Source organism: Astyanax mexicanus, chromosome 13 (genome assembly GCF_023375975.1).
Source record: "Astyanax mexicanus isolate ESR-SI-001 chromosome 13, AstMex3_surface, whole genome shotgun sequence".
NCBI classification, from domain to species: domain Eukaryota; kingdom Metazoa; phylum Chordata; class Actinopteri; order Characiformes; family Acestrorhamphidae; genus Astyanax; species Astyanax mexicanus.
In genome coordinates, this window is record NC_064420.1 from 34,558,302 (window position 1) to 34,578,486 (window position 20,185).

A 20,185-nucleotide genomic window follows, 5' to 3' on the forward strand; every position below is an offset into this window, starting at 1 on the left:
TGGATTTCAATGTGTTTATGCATTACATAACAACATACAATGACCCATTTTAATTCAGATTGGCAGAAATGCAGAGCTCTAAAAGGTTAGTTCAGACCTCATTACCACAGGTGATTCAATTTGAATTGTTCAATGTTGGGTGGTACTGACTCCCTTTTGACATACATGTAATTGTGAACTGAACTAATTTCCCTGAAGTCATCCTATCCTAATCCTCTATTCTGTCAAAATCTGAAGATCGGAGCTGTGAGATCCCTGATAAGTGTTTTAACTACCAGATGCATGGATTGCAGATCCAGAAACAACAATGCAACAAACTAAAAGACATTAAAGCATGTTTAATGTTCTGGAAAAGGGTAAGAAAAGTTCAGCAGGGTAAGGTGTTCAATACAAAATCCAGCAGACTAGCCCAAAACAGTCATCATATTGATCTGCTCAGAAGGGCTTGACCGTCCAGTTGTCAGTGCCCCCTTGCAACTGGGTCCATTATATGTCGAGCTGGCAGTTCTGGGTGGAGGGGTGAGGACTCGTACAGAACACAAGTGGATCCGTCTTCACCTATTCGATACGACACCTCGTAAGGGTCCACCCACACTGTTAGTTCCCTTGGAAGCAAAGAGAAGAGTTGCTCTCGTGTAAGCCCCGTGGTGCAGGCAGCTTTGCCTATCAAAGGGTCCATTTTGTGGTTGATGCGGATGCATCTGTAGCCAGACCCTCGGCAAGGGGCCTGGGGAAACCAGTGGTGCTGGTAGTGTTCTGAAGAGACACAAGAAAAGAAACGATGCATTAGAACCATAGAAGACATTTAAATGTTTAAATAAGTTTAAAAAAAAAACTTTACAGAATAGATGGGGGTATAAGTCTTAAATTCCTAGACACATGTAAGCAACAAGTCAATCTACATATGTGGGTATAGTTAAAAAATACATTTAAGAAAGTAAATAGGAAAAATAACATGAATACATTTTAGGTAATTAATAGATTATAGATAACTTTATATTGATAAATCATGTGTTTAAGTAAATCAGGTGATGAATTTGTTCTGTTATGTATTAATGTACATGTTCAATATAAGGTTTAAACTCAGTGTGGAGACTCTAGTGTAGTTCTAGACAAGGCTGTTTCTGTGTGGGTTAATAAGGTTGCTGTGTCTTAGGGCTGATATTCACAGATTTCTCCTTATTTGTCATGATTTCTGTCACAAAATAAATAATAAAGACTGTGTTTCATAGGTACCCCTCTAAAAAGGAGCAGGCCAACCAGGGTATGTTTTTTCTGTTTGAGTTGGTCTTGAGCTGGATGTTTTCATGCAGGGTACTATTGATTCTACACCCAATACAAAAATGAATAGAGTAGAATTTAAATTAAACGTTTATCCAGCCATAACATCACTCATAGCCTAAATCTTTCACAGTAAATCTTGTCCCATACCCAGCAGAGTTTCTTCCAGTGAGTGGCAGAAGTGGTGGAGCTGCTCTTCAGTGAGAAGTCCAGTTATCCTGACCAAACTGGTGACAAAATCCGCAGCTTTCGACACTTCCGTTTTCATTTGATATACCTTTTTTTAGAGAGAACAACTGGGAAAAGCAGAAACACGGAATCCGCGCGTTATTAAAGACTGAATTAATGAGCGCGCGCTTAAAAGAGCCTGAAAACTCTGTTAAAAACTCTGTTTAAAAAAAAATAATACTCACCAAGAGTAGCAACTAAAGAGTAAAAGAGGTTATCAGTGTTTCTCCGCACAGCAGGAGGCGCTCCTGAAGAAGTTTAGCTGTAGTAGGTTCAGTTCTGTCATTACATTGTATCAGAACGCGCGCGTACGTCACAAAGGCAGCGGTTCCGAAACACATGACGTCACAGCGCGCCTCACGAGCGAAACCACGTGTCCTTTCTTGGTGCTGAAGCACAAAATACGTATCCTACTGCAGGGGTGTCCAAACTACGGCTCGCGGGCCATTTGCGGCCCGAATCCTTTTTTGGAGCGTCCCGCGAGGTATTTTAGAAATAGGATGAAAGTTGTCCCGCTGTTAAGCAGTTTTTTATAAAGTGAGATTCAAAGTTTGAACGCTAGGTGTCAGAAACGAGCCAAAGAGTCTAAAAGCGGAGAGGGTGCGCATTTCTAGCGCAGAGCAACTGGGCAAAAGAGTCTAAAAGCGGAGAGGGTGCGCATTTTTAGCGCAGAAAATCGGGCCAAAGAGTCTATAAGCAGAGAGGGTGCGCATTTCTAGCGCAGAAAAAAACCGGGCAAAAGAGTCTAAAAGCGGAGAGAGTGCGCATTTCTAGCGTAGAAAAACAGAGTCTAAACATTGCCGTAATTAAGGAGTTTAATATTAAGAGACATCATTAAATTAAACATCAATTTGAAAAATCTTAGTTTACACAATACTGTCAAAGATAAAGATAGTAAGTCAAGTAAACTGGTGTGTAAATGAAATAATCAGGAAAAAAAGTATTATTTAAAGTGGTACATTTCATTATTTGTTTTTTTACAGAGGGCGGCCCGTGACTTCAAATATATTTCTCCTTCTGGCCCCCAACAAAAAACGTTTGGACACCCCTGTCTTTTATGAACAAGAGAATATCTAACCGGCAAAACTTCAATGCATGAAGTGAATTTACTAAGAGAACAAATCAGTTTCTGAATCAGTTTATCTGATGTTGTTGTTATTTATAGGTATACGTTTGAGTAAAATGAACATTGTTGTTTTTTCTATAAACTATGGGCAACATTTCTCCCAAGTTCCAAATAAAAAATATTGTCATTTAGAGCATTCATTTGCAGAAAATGAGAAATGGCTGAAATAACAAAATAATAAAAGTTCAGAAATCAATATTTGGTGGAATAACCCTGGTTTTTAATCACGTTTTCATGTTTTCATGCATCTTGGCATGTTCTCTTACACCATTCTTACACACTGCTTTTGGATGACTTTATGCCACTCCTGGTGCAAAAATTCAAACAGTTCTTGGGTTGATGGCTTGTGATCCTCTTGATTATATTTCAGAAGTTTTTAATTAGGTAAAATCAAAGAAACTTTAAAGTGGTCTCCTTTATTTTTTGTGATTGTGTTTTTCATGATAAGTGAAATGATGGGTGAATTAAGGGTGATTGGGACAGTTTGTAAGCTTTCTTTAAATTAATAGAACAAAACAGCCAAACAAATGATACATTTCTATAATTCAAAATATGTTCATTTTGATTTTGTGGTTTTATAGCTGGGGCTTAGAAACAAAAGACCTAGTTTATTCCATTTACACATGAAATGAAGCTTTGTGTAGATAAAGTAGCCAGTTTTACCCAGTCACCCTGATTAATATGTTAATATTCACAACTTTTTTTTGCTGGATATATGAAAATAATTAATAAGCAGAATAAGTGTATAAACTTTCCTTTAAGTAAAGTGGCAAAAAATCCAGTGTTCCATGACTCTGTATCGCTATGTGTATGTGTGTGTGTGTTTCTATGAGTGGAAATAGTCTCTCGGCAGTAGGTACAGTTATAGACCCAGGCTCCTCCTTCTGCTTCTGAGCTCAGAGCTCAGCCTGGAAAGGGTGGACCATCCTGTAAACACTGAGCAGAACTGAGCCTTTCCGGAGTTCAGCCTTTCATTTACTACACCAAAGAGAGCGGCTCAGTTATCTGAGGTAAATAAACTCCTTATCTTCCAATATGAGCGTGTAGTGAGTGAGTGTGTGTGGAGTAAGTGTGTGTGTGTGTGAGTGGTGTGTGTGTGTGTGTGTGTGAGTGGTGTGTGTGTGTGTGTGTGTGTGTGTGTAGTGTTCAGCGGCTGCAGTTTCGTGCGTGTGGTGAGTGAAGAAGCTGAACAAGCCGTTTGAAAAGAAGAAGTAAAACTGTAAACAATGTTAAAGCTAAGGTTGTTGTTTGTTTAATATATTTAATAATATATGGAGCTGATGATGTAAGAAATATACTCAGTATCAGGATATGGTAGTTTTATTAGATGATTATGAAAAGGAAAATAACCCCTTAACTTACATGTTCTGACTTATCAACAAATCAGTGTGCCACTTGCCGTAACTTGACTTGTGAGAAGTTTAACGTGTGTGTGTCTGTTCTATTGTTACACCAATGGTTTATATTGGTTTATGATATTGTATTAGGAAAAGAAAACTGCATGTGTCAGAGAATTGTTCTGAATGTCTTTTTTTAATGGCAGTAATGCTTCATTTACAAGTTTTACATTTGGGGATTTTCTGAGGGAAACACAGCTGAGAGCACATTGTGTAACAGTACAGTATTTTCCATTCATTTACTTCATTCTGTTTGTTAAGTTAGGGTTAGTGAACGTTTTTGTTAGGTATTTTTTAAACCCTTATGCTCTGTGACTTTTAACATTACATCCTAAAGATTATTATTCTTTATCTACATCGAAGGCAATGCAAACTATATCTATAGCTAAGTTGTTTCTAGGTTATCCTGCTGTTTCTCTGCACACTTCTGTAACTGATAAACTATTAAACATGCCTTTGGTGTTAAAAGGTTAAACCAGTAAGATAAAATGCCAGGAATGCCTGGTGGTTTTGCAGAGATTAAGAGGTACAAAAACAGTACATTGAGTGTGAAAATGAAAGCACTGGAATATTAAACTGTTAGGGTTCAGAGGACCAATGACACAGGGAGAAAGAGGGAACATGTCTTGGATAGGAGGGCAGGTACGATGCAATCTGTCACAGTATGATTGCCCCTTATCTTAATGTAGCATGCAGGCATGCATGCATGTGTTAAATAAATAAGTAATTTAATGGTGTAGCTGCAAAAAAAAAGAATAAAAGGCAATCTTTACTGCCTAGATATACATAAGTCCCTAGAGGAAATGAAATACAACATTCAGTACAAGTTCATATTGTATGCATTGGTTCATTTAAATATATAATCTATTTTTTAATGCTAAACATTTAAATATACAATAAATTGCATTTGTAATATTTTCCCTGTAAAGAGACATAAATGCATTTCAGCAAATGACTATTATCACTGATTAATGGTCAATCTGTTAATGTGACTGATATAATACAAGTCTTTTGTATAAATGACTTTTGAAACAAACATAACTGATGGAAAAAGCCTTAGTCTCATTAAGTAATCGACATTTTTAAAAAACATTTCTGTTAAATAAAATTTTGGTACTTCAGTAATAATCAGTATCGAGGTTAAATATACTGCATAAGTGATTGTGTCTGTTATTAAATCAAAAGGCAAAATTAGATCACAGTCAAGCAAATGTTTCATGCAAATAACAGTTCTAGAAAGCCGGTTTCCCACACAGTTGGGTGAGTTGCCTTCTTTAACACACCCAGTTTAATAATAACAAGCAATAAGTGGATAAACTGGTTTGATGTATGTTTATTTGCTTATTATTAACAACAGGGGACCAGGCTGTGTAATAGCCAGTGTAACAGTGTTCTGCCCAACCCACCACACTGCCATCTATACAAACACTTGCACCCTGCACTTTACTTTATATTGCACCTACTAGACTTTTCCATATTATCCTACATTCAGCATCCTGCTCCCTGTACTTCCCTGTACACAACTCTGCACCTGCACTTTACTCAAAGTTATTCTGTCACCTATTGGACTATTTCCTCACTTAATGTATTTCCGTGCAATACCATATGTCAGTATGTCTATAGTGTAAGTTAGTGCTGGACGATATGGCCAAAATTTATATCAGATATATTCCATAATTTCGGTTGATACGATATAATTTCGATATCGACATAAATATTTTGAAGGCCTAAGAAAAACTTAAGTCTTTAAAGCCTCCTTTCACAAAAACTATATAATACTTTAGAAATAAAAAATGGTCAAAATAAACCAATGATCACTTTTAATCACTTATAGCAAAATAAAAACATGACATCTCTGTCAAACACAAGCCTATGACCTATATACAGTACAAGCCAAAGGTTTGGACACACCTTCTTATTCAATGCATCGTGAAATGAAAGAGTCATTAAAATAAAGAAAACGCATTGAATAAGAAGGTATGTCCAAACTTTTGGCCTATACTGTACATATTACCAATATAAATAACTTTACATTTACAACAGAGGCAAAGCTTCTTATTCTTCCGTAAACAAATGTAACAGATCAAAACAAAAGTGCTTCAACCAGGATAAGGAAAAAAAAGCCTTTATATACATAAAAGGAACATGATATCACTGTCAAATAAGCAAACCTATAGGCTTTTATAACTATAAATAACTTAGATATAACATAAACTACAAAAGTGTTTCAGCCAGAATAAAGAAATTTAGGAGATTCTAAAAGGAGATTTTAGATGCTGACCGGAGCGCGGCCGAGTTTCAGCGCGAGAGATTTTCAGCGCGAGAGATTTCAGCACGAGAGATTTTAAACGCGAGTTTCAGCGCGAGAGGATGCTGACCGGAGCGCGGCCGAGTTTCAGCGCGAGAGATTTTCAGCGCGAGAGATTTTAGATGCTGACCGGAGCGCGGCCGAGCTTCAGCGCGAGAGATTTTAGATGCTGACCGGAGCGCGAGTTTCAGCGCGAGAGATTTTCAGCGCGAGATATTTTAGGGGCCGAACGGAGCGCAGCTGAGCCGTGTTTCTGTAAATAATACATATCGATATGACACAAAAATTATATCACCGTTATTGAAACATTTCTTATCGCGATAAATACCGTTATCGAATTATTGTCCAGGCCTAGTGTAAGTTATTGTGTGTATTGTGCATATTGTAAAGTTATCTGTATATTTTATTTTACTGTTCTACTTGTTGTAAATACTGTTCTCTAGTTTACTCACATGTACACCTGTACTTTGTGACGTGACAGTAAAAATCTTGAATTTTGAAACAAAGTGTGATTTGTATATACAGCAGTGTTATCGAATTAAATTATACTCTGTAACCGTAGTAGGAGCCCAATAGAAAAAAAAATAATTCTAACATACTGCTGCTTTAAAGACTTCTGTGTCACCATACATCCTTTTATATTTCCTTCTTCCTCCCTCCATCTGTCTGTCTCCTAACTCCTTACAGTATTTTAGACTATACCTGACTGTTATTAGACTGTAGATCAACTAATTTATCTCTCTCTCTTTCTCTATTTAGGTCCAGTATGACTCTCCCTCTCCTGCTGTTCGTCCTCATTCACCTCTGTGGCCTGCTGGCATGCCATGGATTCAAAATCTGTGCTTTCAATGTTCAGAGTTTTGGAGACTCAAAAGCAGCAGATGGGAAAATTTTACACACTCTAACTCAGGTAAGATTCACTGTATGGTGGCCCTAAATTAAATGTAGGCTTTTTAAATCTGTGGGGTAAAGGTTAGAAAGATCTATTTGTGACCATGTTTACACTGTGGGACAAGTCATGACAGATTAGCCCAAACAGCAGGTCCTGCCGAGCATGTTGAACTACATTTAAAAACTGAGGTTTCCTTTGAAATTTGAGCTCATTTTAGTGTGGTTAACCACTTTTTTCAGTGATGATCTGATCATCTATGTTGACCCTGTGGTGGACCCTTTATGTTAATAGATGGTAAAGAGGGGCTTTTAAAGTCAGCAGATGTGCTTCAGTACTCTATGTTGACATGTCCAAAGTCATGTAAACTAATATTGTATCCTGTTAAAGCTAAAGAACACTGCAGTGACCTGTGGTGGGGATATGCAGGTGGGGCTTCCTGCTTTGAATGTGAATGTGATCTCTGCATTACGACAATTTTTAGCCAGATTGTGCTTGTGCTGTTCATTACCACCCACTGCACTGCCCACTGTCCAGTGATGCACCATTATCTCCCTTTGACCTCCTTTAGGCCCTATCTAAAGATGTTTTTACCTTCTATTACTTCTGTACTTTACTATTGTAAGTCGCTTTGGAGAAAAAGCGTCTGCCAAATGTAATGTAATGTAATGTAATGTAATGCAATTAAAGGACTACTTAATGTGAAGGTTATCACACACTTTTTTTTAACAAACAACTCTTTTGGAGCCAAAGTGGTTCTGCTATGGCATCACTCAAAAAAGCATTTGAAGGTGTGCCCTTCGTAAGATTGCCACCTTTATGTTTGTCACCCATCTTTGTTTTGTTAGGACTTAAACTGTGAGACGAATGTAACCAAATCTATTGTAAGCTAAATCAGAATATCTTCCATTATCTGAATATATTAATAGATAAACTCTTCCAGCTGAACAATTACTACCTAAGGCTATAATATCTGATGTTTTGTCAATACAGCAACCCTCAGGTTATTTAACATATCAAACAGATTTTGATTAAGGTTATGATCTGATTTCCTCAGATTGTGTCGCGCTGTGACGTGTGCTTGCTTCAAGAGGTCAGAGATAACAGGAAGAAGGCCATTCCAAAACTGCTCAACAGCCTCAACAAGTAATATCACTTTATACACTGCTAGTTATAGTTCAGAGCATTATATTGACAAAAAAGTGAAACACTGAATTTACTTGATTCAATATGTACTTAGTGCATTACATACAATAAATGATCCGATGAATGCAGAAAATCCGATTTTGGCTCTTGGGTAATCAGATAGTGAGAAAACTCTGGGTTCAGATGAGTAAGGCAATAATTATCTGATTTCTACTTTGTAACCAGTCGATAATCTCATGTGATAAAAACTTCAGACTATTTGCTGTGGCCTTTTGTAAATATAGATACATTTTAATGGCAAATATGTATTCATTTTAGGTATTTTTTTTTCGTATAGAAAGCTGACGACTTTCTTTAGATTGCTGGAAAGATATAGATAAGCTTTTTCTATCCAGTAATGACTGTGTGCATGTGGAGAGGGCAAAAAAAAAAAAATCAGAGTAAGGGTACTCATACAATGAGAAGAAAATTCAGCTCTACTTATTAGATTTCTAAGTCGCATTACTAGGCCTTAATCTGATTTAAAAAATTTGAGTATGCTGCTTCCAACGCTTGACTAATTGGATAACTATAGATAACTGATTATGATTATTAAGTTCTTGTTAAAACACTCTCCACAAATTACACAGTTTAGTATGTCTTCAGTGTTGTGGACAATCTCTTCCGTTTTCCTGCGTGTTCGTTGATGCAAAGGAATCGAGACGACACAGAGGATCAGAGTGAACAGTGAAAGTATTCTTTTATTACAGAATTGGGGAGAAGGTTTACAAGCATGCAAAGACAGTTTAATGTATTCGAATGCCCCAATTTTCTCCTGACGTCGTAATCTGACCCAACTTTTATAGTCTGTTATGACGTACATCGGTTGCTATGGTGATTGTCTGGCATGCTAAGTGACAGTTCCCGGTTTACGGCTGCTATTCTAAATATAATATTGAATTCATTAAAAGTGTTGTTTTCGAAACTAGTAGGATCTAATCTTGTCGCGTTCAGCGTTCGGCTTCTCGGAATTAAGGTGTTGTTTTCAAAACTAGGAGACTTCTCGCTGGTGCTCTATAGACTTAATCCTGTACTCTTTGATTAATATTTTATTGCTGCCGAAGCGTGATCGCGTTTATTAATGCATGATATGGCGGTGGTTTTTGGCCTCATGCTAAAAGAGGAAGCAAGCCAAACGTCTCCTGACCTCGAGTTGGTCATAAAAGTTCCCCTGAGGTTGAGATGACTTGTGATCAAATTATAAGTTCTAACAAATAATGAAATATATGAATATAATGATGATTATGTATGCTGAAGCTTATATATGTGTGTGCTTTTAGCAATGGATTAATGCTTTGGTTATATGAATTAAAAGCAAATTAAGTTGTTGATTATATGTATCTTAAAGCTAAATCCACAACAGTGACCTGTCGCAATAATCATCAATTTATATTATTTTAAATATAGAAATGTTTTTGCTGAGCTCATTGCTTATTGCTCTATTGTGTTTTAGTGCATGTTTATGTAAAAAAAACTTGAGACAAAAATGTGTTACAAAAACAATCAAAAAACCCTGCATTTTAAATAGCTGTCATCTAGATGTTAGAATTCAACATTACACACAGACAAATAAATCACATTTCAAGATCAACCAGATTACATGAGATTACACACAGTTTCATATGATCTATTATAAATTTGTACTGCTTCTTGTACAGCTTTGACAGTAATCACCAATATGACCATGTATCAAGTGGGCGACTTGGCAGATCACAGACTTATCAGGAGCAATACGTGTTTGTATTCAGGTAAGACATTTAAGATGCATATTCAAATTTTATTCATTTTTTTTGTGTTTTATAACAGACGACTGACAAGTGAAATAACGTACTTTGATTTTTGAGTTCCAAATTGTGTTGCGTCTTTGTGCCAGATACCACTGGAAACCATGACAGGACTTGTAAAGTGTACACTTACACAGTATTAGGAACAGTATGTAACGTTATGGCTAAGTAGTTATAAACACATGATTGATGCTCCATCTGTCCCCATTTGCTTTTACAGAAGGGACTCAGTGAGGCTCAAAGATCAGTATCAATACCCAGACACACAAAAAGGGGATGAGGATGCTTTCGCCAGGGAGCCCTTTGTAGTGCGATTCCAAGCACCTAAAACAGGTAACACTGCAGACAGAGGGCAAGCCTAAATAAGTTACTGACACCTACTGACACCAAAAAAAGTAGGGGGGAAAAATCTGGTGTACCCTCACATCCCTTTCTGTGAGGCACAACATAAAGCACTGCTTCTGTTAGCAATTAAAGATTTAACTATTTTACCAACAATACTGGTTAGATGCCTGCCATTAGTAAAGCTGAAGACACTGGGCCCCAATTTATTATTTATTATTAATTTATTTTTTCTCAAAACCTTATTACACAGATTCTGACTTTCAACAATTGTTCAATTTGTTGAAGTTTGTAATTTGTTTTATTTATGATAACAATAGGATCTGTTACAGTGCTGTTCCCTACCGCTATATTTTAGTATGCGCATTGTGATTTAAAACTATTTTGTAGCTTTAACGTTTAATCACCAACAGGAGGAAAGTAAAACCTGCAGGAAAATAAAACGAATTAGAATGAATGTAATACTTGTTTCAATACTTGCTTGAATATTTGGTATTTTATTTGTCAGAACTTTGTTTAAATGTGCTTCAGCAAACTATTTTAAACAAAGATTGATGGAAACCATACTTATCTGTGGTTGTTTGCTGTGGTGAAATAGTCTTAGTTTTAGAACCAGTGGTTGTGGAACTTTTTCTAGCAAAGTGAGAGTGAGATTACATAAAACAGGATGATTAATCTCGTGTCAGATTGAGATTGAGTGGTTCGTGTTTTACAGTGATGGGCGAGTTTGTCTTGGTCCCGGTTCACACGACCCCCACAAATGCCACCAAGGAGATTGATGAGCTCTATGATGTGTTTGAAGATGTAAGACAGAGATGGAGGACAGAGGTAAGAGAAATACAGAAAGCTAAAATAATCAGTTAAAGAAATACAAAGAGTTTGTTGAGTGCGTTTACATTTTTAGCATTTAGCAAAACGACTTCAGGTGTTTAATCCGTTCGCTTTAGAAAATATCCTGAACTTGTGTAAATAGGCTTGAGGATAAAGATAAAGTAAAAATGACAAAGCAAAGCATTTAAGTGTCATCACAAGTATTAATAAATAAGACTAACAAGTGTGAGATTAGTGCTGACTACATTTCTGAGAGAAAAGTATATGCAGATGCTTGCCTTCCACATCCTAAAGCAGTACTTCTCATCTCTGGTCCTGAAAGCTTACTGTTCTGCAATTAACAGCCTGTTACTGAGGTAATGTTGATGTGAAAAGTCCTAAAATGTGCAGGAAAGTGGTCCTTAAGGACCTGTTTGAGAAATGTTTTGGCTTTTAAAGCTAGCATCAGGGTTTTAAATGTGATGTGGGGAGCTACATAAAGCTTATGATGCGAAATTTGGAAAGATCAGCTCTGAGCAGTGCAGCAACTATGATGTGAGGATCGCATGTTCGAATACTGGGTCATGCTGCTTGGCATCAGCAGCCAAAGTCTAAGAGAGCCTAATTGACCTTGCTCTCTGTGGGTGGGTAGAAGGCAGCATCTCCCTACATCACTCCCAAGGTGAAGGTCAGCACAGGCGTCTATTAGCTGATGTATCAGAACTGGGTCGCTGCTCTTTCCTAAGAGTGCGCTGGTATCCGATAAACCTGCATCAGGGGCAGTTCGAGAGGCGGTGGCTGATTGTGTCGGAGGAGGCATGTGCTAGTCTTCACTCTCCCAGCGATAGTGGGGAGGGAGTCCCAAAGAATGGGTTGCGTAATTGGCCTTCTAAATTGAGGAAAAAACACTTTCTGGATCAGATGCAGTAGTGAAGATGAGGGAGGAAGGACAAAACAAGCAACTGGGCGGTCTCCTCAGGGAGAAAAAATGAATTAAAATTATTTACAGATAATAATGCATTTGTTTTTTTAGCCCACTTATCAAATATATTCATAGAATCATGTTTTGCCATTATTTCCGCAAATTCTAACAGGACATGATGTTCCTTGGTGACTTTAATGCGGCCTGCGGATATGTAGCCAAAAAGAACAGGAAGAACATAAGACTGTACACTATGTCCTCTTTCGCCTGGCTGATAGAAGACAAACAGGACACTACAGTGAGAGAAACCACTGACTGTGCATACGACAGGTAAATCTATCCGACTTCTGCTCCATTTAGGAGGTCTAAAATGTTTTATTTTAATAATCATCCGAAGTCTAAGTGTTGATACCTGATCTGTTCTCACAGGATAGTCGTGCACGGAGACACGTTTCTCAGAGCTGTAGTACCATTTTCAGCTCAGCCGTTCAACTTCGCCAAAGAATATCGTCTCACAGAGGAGGAGGTAATGTGTTTTTTTCCTACTATCTACTCACATTATAATACATTGATTTGTCATGTGTAGTTACTGACTGTAGCTCAATTGTTTCTGCAGTTTGCATTTTGTTCACATTATCTAAAGTAATCTTCATTTCAGAGCGGTTAAAAAAATAGAAATTTTTAAATCTGACTTGAGTCATTTAGTGTTCAGACTGCCAGCCTAGTTAGCAGATGTTCATAACAGACAGAAGTTTACCTTTTTTTTTTTAGATTTTCTACTGAATGTTTAAACCTGTCAATAAAATCTTACCATTTTTGCTGCAGTAACAGTTCTGAAACAGTAACTGTTCTAATTGAGATTAATTCAATTGCTCATTGTGGTCCACCTCTGGTCTAAATGGATGTGTATTATGGCTGGTTCACTTGTCTCAACCTTTTTTTTTTTTTTTTTTAAACCCCACAAGCCTTTACTAATGCTTTGAATTGTTCTTCACAGGCTCTGAAAGTAAGTGACCATTACCCTATAGAAGTTGACCTGAAGACCAAGTCAGGAAGTGAGCGGGGATGCGCACACTCAAACTTGCTGCCTTTCACCTTTGGCCTTGTCCTCCTGCTTCAAATGAGTGCAGACTGATGTGCTCAATGCAGACACTTTTATAAGCCAGTTTAAAATGAATTAAGAATGCACTGATTCCTTTACTTGAATCTTTTTCACACCAACGCTGCACTTAAAAGATAAAATGCTGGGATTTTGCTGGAGTATTGTGCCAACCATTTATTTATGCTGCCGTCACAAGCTATCCTTATTGTGGTAAATATAAAGTTCCACGTCAACCACTATTTTCAAGATGAGGTGACCTGCAGTATTTTAACAAGACAATCAGTATTAAATGATAAAAGGGCTATGGGGAACCAGCACGCTTTTAATTTGATATTTATTCTATCATTTTCTCCAACAGGATATGATAATCAAATTCCAAAAGTGAAAAATAAAATCCAATAAGCAACAGCATTAGTCAGGCATAATTCAATCCCTGTCCTGACACCCCCCTGGGCCAGCACATTTTTAAAAGATTGCCTACTTTACTGCACTCACTGAATCAAAGAACGGGCTTGTTAATAAATCAGGTATGCCATATAGGTATAGCCACTTTCTGGACAAGGGGAGTGTAAATACCAGGATTAAAAGAAACCTAGTGGATGCAACAAGTGCCTTAAACAATAGAGAAATGTGTGATTATTTTTTTTTAAACTTACTTTTACCATCATTGTGGTAAGCATGTTTTGTAATAAAATGTTTGCATTTTCTTTTCCATCCTGACTTTTTTTTTATATTTTAAAAAGTGAACAGTAGACCTTAAATAAGCAACATCATCCAATTGATCAAGCAAGTTAACATGCTTGATTTCTAACATGCAGGGATTTAGTCTCGAAGTCAAAAGTTTTTAAAAGCATTAAAATGAATCATTTTTGGGTTGTAAAGCATTTATAAATATGTATAAATGTCTAAGCGTTTCTGCAGCAGTTCCACTTCAAAAACAAAAACAGAGGCTGTGATTTTTAATCAAAACACCGTTTGATTTTATTCACTTATGAAATGAGGCCTCTCCCCTCACACAACCAAGAACTGGTTAAGTGTGAAGTGCTTAGTTGGCGTGCAGGGCCTTCCAGCGGTTCAGTGGTCCATGGTTAGGCATGTACTTCACCCCACAGCCATCGGGCACCAGACGTTTCTCCGCCAGCAGGTCCTCAAAGTCCACTGCATTGAACTTGGTGAAGCCATACTTCTTGGAGATGTGGATCTAAGCAGAGAAAAGAGGAAGAAACCACAAAGTGAATGTGTTCATAAAACAAAACAAACAAACAAACAAACAAAAAAGTCCACCATTAAAAGAATTCTATGCAGATTGTCTCAGCGGTCCCTTTAAGGACCCAGCCCTTCGCAGCTGGGCACATACACAAACCGAAGACTTGATGTCTGCAGCCTTTGCACACCAGAAAAGCACAGACAACCTGACTGGTCGGCTTAATAAACTGCAGAGACTCAGATTGAAGATCTCAGTCAGTCAATTATTTCTTATTACCCATGATGCTTTATTTAATGTTAATCCACACTTTAACTGTGGCACACCTGTATATCAATTTACATCCAATATGATGTAAAAAAAAAAAAATATATGTTTTAAACTGTTTAGCATTTAGTTTACCCAAGGCCTTCTAGGTCTTTTTTTTTTACCCAGTGAAGCATGAACACAAAGTTGTTTACTTAGGCTTAACTTCTGTTCACTTGTCAATATTATTTAAATTACTCAAATTATTCAAAAACAGTCAAAATTCAATAACTGCTTTTTAACATACCTTCTGACGGCCAGGGAACTTGAACTTGGCTCTCCTCAGAGCCTCAATGACATGTTCCTTGTTCTGGGCTTTTGTGCGTACAGACATGATCACCTGTCCAATGTTCACACGAGCCACTGTGCCCTGGGGTTTTCCAAAAGCACCACGCATTCCAGTCTGGAGCCTGCAGACACAAAACATACAACCCAGGTTACACAGTGAGAGAACGGCCAATTTCCAATTGAACTGAATATTTCCATAAGATCTTTTGTCTCAATGGTCCCTTAAAGGACCCAGCACCTCACAGCTGGGCTCATACACAACCAAAGATTCACTGTCTGCAGCTTTTGCACACCAGAACAGTACAGACAACCAAGCTGGTCGGCTTAATAAACTGCAGATGAAGTGTTTAGACCTGGCACAAGCTCACCTATCAGCTCCGGCACAGGATAACATTTTGTTGATGCGGATGACGTGGAAAGGATGCAGGCGCACACGGATGTGGAAACCATCCTTACCGCAGGTCTTCACCATGTATTTGTTAGCACAGATACGGGCAGCCTCAAGAGCTGAAAGAGACCATGATTACATTAAACACTGAAATTTCCATTGGAAAATTTCTCATTTAAACCTTGCAAAAAAAAAAAAAAAGTATAAATTGTTGTAATACACATTAAGTACAGATTAAAGTGGTACATCAGAACACCCTCATCCACTTACCTTCAGAGGACAGCTGTTCATATTCATCAGACACCATGTGACCGCACAAGGGGAACTCATCCACCTTAGCCTTCTTTCGGCCCAAGTCGAAGATCCTGATCTTGGGATCTGGGTTTAGAAGAAAGATTCGCAGATTCAGCTAACCATTGCAGATACAGGTGTTTGAAGGGATTTCATTTTATTATAGAAAAGTAAAGGTTTTGCAACCACATCAATACTTTTGAACAATAACTAAACATGGCAAAATCCTGAACTAATCTACCAGTTTCTAAAATCACACTAACCCATTAACCATATAATACGTAATACATGTTCTTACCAGGCACACCCCGACAGAAGCGGGACTTGGGGTAAGGCTTGTTTTTGCAGTATCTGTAGCTGTGAAAGAAAAGAAAACCACAGTCAGGGTTGCAGTTCTAGTACTTTAAGTGTGTAAAAGGATCTAAACTAGTCCTGTCACAGTAACATTTTGTCTGGACAATATATTGACTGAGAAATAACGAATAATGATTATAATTTTTAAAACCCTTTATGCAATGATAAGGTAAGAGCATAATGCAAATACACCCTTTACAAAAGTACTAAAAATTAAAATCAAACATCCTAAACATTTACCTTTACCATATTGTCCTAGCTTTTTTTATTTATTTATTCATTTACATAAACAAACACGTTGTACACTAAGCTAATACAGGCTTACATCCAACATGTGACAGGCCTACACTAAACTAAATAAGTATTTAATAATCAATAATTAATCAGATAGATAAGTCCAACCTTGTTGCAAAAAAGTTTAAGGTAATATTAATTTACCAAGACAAAACCGTATAAATAAAAGTACTTAATTTAGTCAGGTGAACCTAGCCAGTCAACCTAGATAGTTAGCTAAACTAAAGCTATATAGTTATAACCTCTCATGAAACAAGACAAAATGTGCAAGCCAACAACCTTAAAAACCTCTAGATATATTGGCTAATTAACTAGTTAGTTTAAATAGGAACTGGTCTTTAAACGTCGTTAAAAAATAGTTTGCATGATAAATTAAGTCTTGAGTTCGGTAACGTATATCCAGCTTAACCTAAGAAAAAACAAATATCGTTACAGGGAATTTGTTGATTAATCGTTAATTGTTCTCTAAATATCACAAAGCCAGTATTTTACATTTGCCACAATGACACTAACGTTACTGGATTAAATAGTTTGGTTTAGTGAACTAAGCTTTACTGTCAAGCCCTAGCATTAGCTACTGAGCTAACTAGCAACTAAAATAATGTGTTCATGTGTGGAACAACAAAACACTGAATTAAACCACGGTAGCTAAGTTACAGTCACACAGTCGGATGGCGAGTCCCAGTTCTACAGTATAAAACGCCGCAGTGACTCCAGCCCGGCTCCGCGGCCCGCTCTCCTCCGCCACATGGTTTGTTAGCGGCCCTGCCATTTTCAGCCTCTCTACCCCACACACATCTAAAACTACAAAATCCTCCACTTACCAGCGGGCTGGACGGCGGCCCATGGTTGCGATCTGTAACAAACACAGACACAATCACTTTAATATCAGAACCTGCGCTTTAAACCCCAGATATGAGCGATTTAATGTAAAATCAGTGAAGAGCGCGAGAACAGCCGCCCGCTCCACGCACTCACCTAATGGAGGAAAGGAAGTCCTCAGCGCTTCCGCCGCGTCATATACTCTCTAAACATGGAGGTCAGACCCATTTATCCCCCAGATCCGCGCAGTCACAATGACTTAACATTTATAATCAGCCTTACAGCGTAGCTACCATTTAGCCTTAATTAAATATACACATAAATACAGCCTATACATACAATAACCCATTTTAGCAAATAAAGCACACTTTTTTCTCTCTCGCGGGCGTTCGTTATATGTGTACCTGGGAAATGTAGTTTTTTTGTGTAAGTATTTGTAGTTCATAGGAGATCCATGCCTTTTCTTGTCAAAAGTTTACAAAATAAATTAAATAATAATAATTAAAAGCTTGTTTAGAGGCATATTGACAGTTTAATACTTTTTCCACGTTGAGACACAATTTCACACAAGGCAAATAATTTATACTAAACAACATTAACTACAACACCCAAGAGAAACCGACTGTTATACTGTCCAAAGTGCAGCAATATAATAGGTGGCCTGATTGTACTATAATATGACACTGTCACAGTGATATGTAAACTTAAAGAGGTATTATAACATTACATTAATTTAGGGATATGTGACTTAATATGAATATTACAAAGTACAAAACATTTACTATTGTTTTTTTTTTCATCACCACCTTTCAAACCAAAAATCTGCAAAATGTACATTTGTGCATAAATTATCTCCTCATGATATTGTACGGCCTCTTGTAGTAAAATCACAGTTAATCAGATAATTAGATTTTGCCCCTTTAGGATTAAGTTAAAATAAAAAAACTGCTTATATAATTTAATTTTGAAAAAAAAAAAAAAAACTAAATGTATACATTTTAAAATGTATAAATATTCTAAAAATCAAGCAATAACTAGTTATATGCAGCGTAAATGAATTGCACAGACCTTTAGGAGCTAAAAAACACAATTTTAAAAGTAGCTTGTTTTATCTCAAGCACTAATCCAGCACTCCTACCTTTTGATATCTGTCATATCAGATGAATGAACACAGATTCACACACCGTCCCGTGATGCTCTCTAGATGTTCAGTATGAGTCACGAACTTCATGACTTGAAGTGATGGACAGAGTGCTTGAAGAAACTTTACACAGCTGTTTGTTTTAATAGCTTTCCAAGATGGCCGCCACTTTTCCATGATTCAGGATTTGTACCTAATTGGTAAGTAATGAGTTTTCACTCTAATATAAAGTTTTCTTCTTATTAAAGGCTATAGCGTTAGGCAATACATATTGTACAGATGTTTAGTCTTATTATTGAGTTTTATTTATTTTTTTACTCTGTATTTTAGTTAGCAAAATAGCTAAGTCCATAAAGCTAGCTAGAAATACTCTACAGTTAAATGTTAAAACTGTTTTCTTTGTCTTTTTAATCAGTATTGTCAGGTTAGTTTCAGGTTTCTGATTGATTCTACTGCTCGACTGTATGATAAATTATACTCTTAAATAGCCATTACAACTGAAAAAGAGAAAAATAAGTTTATTTTTGAAGGTATCAATATTATATTTTAGTCATATTAAATGTCTCCCCTTTTTAGACTAAAACAGTCTGAATAATATTTCATGAATTCATATTTTGAGTAAAAATAAAAGTTAGTTTTTTATGGTAGTCAATGTAAAACTATTGTATTTCAAGTCATTTTAAGTGTAATACAAATTTAAACTGCAAGGTTTTTAATTGATAAACAAGCTTATGATTGGCTTGTAATATACTTTATTCAAAAACACATTCAAACTAAAACATTCTTTACAACTTTTAACATATATTTGGGGCTACACTGCTGAATCTGTTATTCCTGCACGCAAGTGCCTTCTACTGTCACTTGTACAACCTGTGCTGGTTGTGTTGGGGTAACACATGAATCCCAAACTGGGAGCTAGAAACAGGGCTAGAGTGTCTACTAAATCACTGTTGTAATCTTTCTATGATAGGTAAAACTCAAAAACAAGATGAAACCTTAACACTTAGCACTAACCAATAATTTAGCTAACTCATCCTCCAGCTAGAATGGTCAGCAAACTTGATCAAAATATAATGTTTTCTTCTTTTTTTTTTTTTTTTAAAGAATTTACATACCTGTCACATCTTACATTTTGTTTGTAGAAGTATTTAAATTTAGAAAAAGAAAAGGAGAATTTCTTTTTTCTCTATTGGTCTCCTAGCAGTTTTTTATTTCTACATCAAGTTTACACACATTAACTTACATTTGCTCAAATGTCAATATATTTAAAATTATACTTTGCAAGATTAAAAAAAAAAGATTTTGGTCTACGGCCCCCTTGCAGCGGATTTCTGTACATTTTAATTTCTGCTCCAGAAATCTGTACCATTTTCTTTATTTGGTATTCAGGTATTCATTTCAGAATTACTGAAAAAAGCCTAGAATAGCCTTCTTGGGTAACATATTTCAGGATTAGGGCATGGGTTGTTCTAACAGTTCTAACAGTCCTGCCCTGCCCTGTCCTGTGCTTCACTGGCTAGTGACAAAAAAGGATGTATGTAAATACACTCTCAAAACTGTATGTTTAACATAAAGTCTACATTGTAATCTTTTATTTAAAAAGCTAAGAACTAAGAATGTTCCCTTTAACACTTAATCAGGAGCTGTTACCCTGAGCACACACAAGAGGGCGACAAAGACCACCAACAATCAAACCCTGTCAAGGTCAAAAGTGGTTGTCTCT

General features: G+C 36.8%; 2 protein-coding genes, 2 non-coding genes and 1 pseudogene across 5 annotated transcripts; 1 reads left to right on the forward strand and 4 right to left on the reverse strand.

Annotated features, from left to right (window-relative positions):
* Positions 1-319: 319 nt before the first annotated feature.
* LOC103036665 (protein BTG1-like) lies at positions 320-1,794 on the reverse strand (annotated as a pseudogene).
* A 1,730-nt stretch (positions 1,795-3,524) lies between these two features.
* dnase1l1 (deoxyribonuclease I-like 1) lies at positions 3,525-14,086 on the forward strand. 2 transcript variants are annotated; one of them, XM_007249897.4, is made up of 9 exons: positions 3,525-3,645; positions 7,100-7,250; positions 8,287-8,375; positions 10,073-10,162; positions 10,419-10,531; positions 11,256-11,368; positions 12,445-12,602; positions 12,702-12,798; positions 13,270-14,086. In XM_007249897.4, exons 2-9 carry the CDS (start codon positions 7,107-7,109, stop codon positions 13,405-13,407), a joined length of 942 nt encoding a protein of 313 aa, XP_007249959.3. In that variant the 5' UTR covers positions 3,525-3,645; positions 7,100-7,106; the 3' UTR covers positions 13,408-14,086. The 2 variants fall into 2 exon arrangements, with proteins under 2 accessions (XP_007249959.3, XP_007249958.3); XM_007249896.4 differs by lacking the exon at positions 3,525-3,645 and adding an exon at positions 3,847-3,875.
* A 241-nt stretch (positions 14,087-14,327) lies between these two features.
* rpl10 (ribosomal protein L10) lies at positions 14,328-17,483 on the reverse strand. The gene is made up of 6 exons (XM_049462901.1): positions 17,324-17,483; positions 16,150-16,208; positions 15,831-15,938; positions 15,541-15,679; positions 15,132-15,294; positions 14,328-14,575 (listed from the first exon to the last, which is right to left on the reverse strand). The coding sequence occupies exons 1-6, from the start codon at positions 17,344-17,346 to the stop codon at positions 14,420-14,422; spliced, it is 648 nt and encodes a 215-aa protein (XP_049318858.1). The 5' UTR covers positions 17,347-17,483; the 3' UTR covers positions 14,328-14,419.
* Positions 14,679-14,813, reverse strand: LOC125780702 (small nucleolar RNA SNORA70). Its single transcript, XR_007423980.1, has one exon. It is a non-coding gene; the product is annotated as a small nucleolar RNA SNORA70 (small nucleolar RNA).
* LOC125780701 (small nucleolar RNA SNORA70) lies at positions 15,377-15,510 on the reverse strand. The gene has a single exon (XR_007423979.1). It is a non-coding gene; the product is annotated as a small nucleolar RNA SNORA70 (small nucleolar RNA).
* Positions 17,484-20,185: the final 2,702 nt, after the last annotated feature.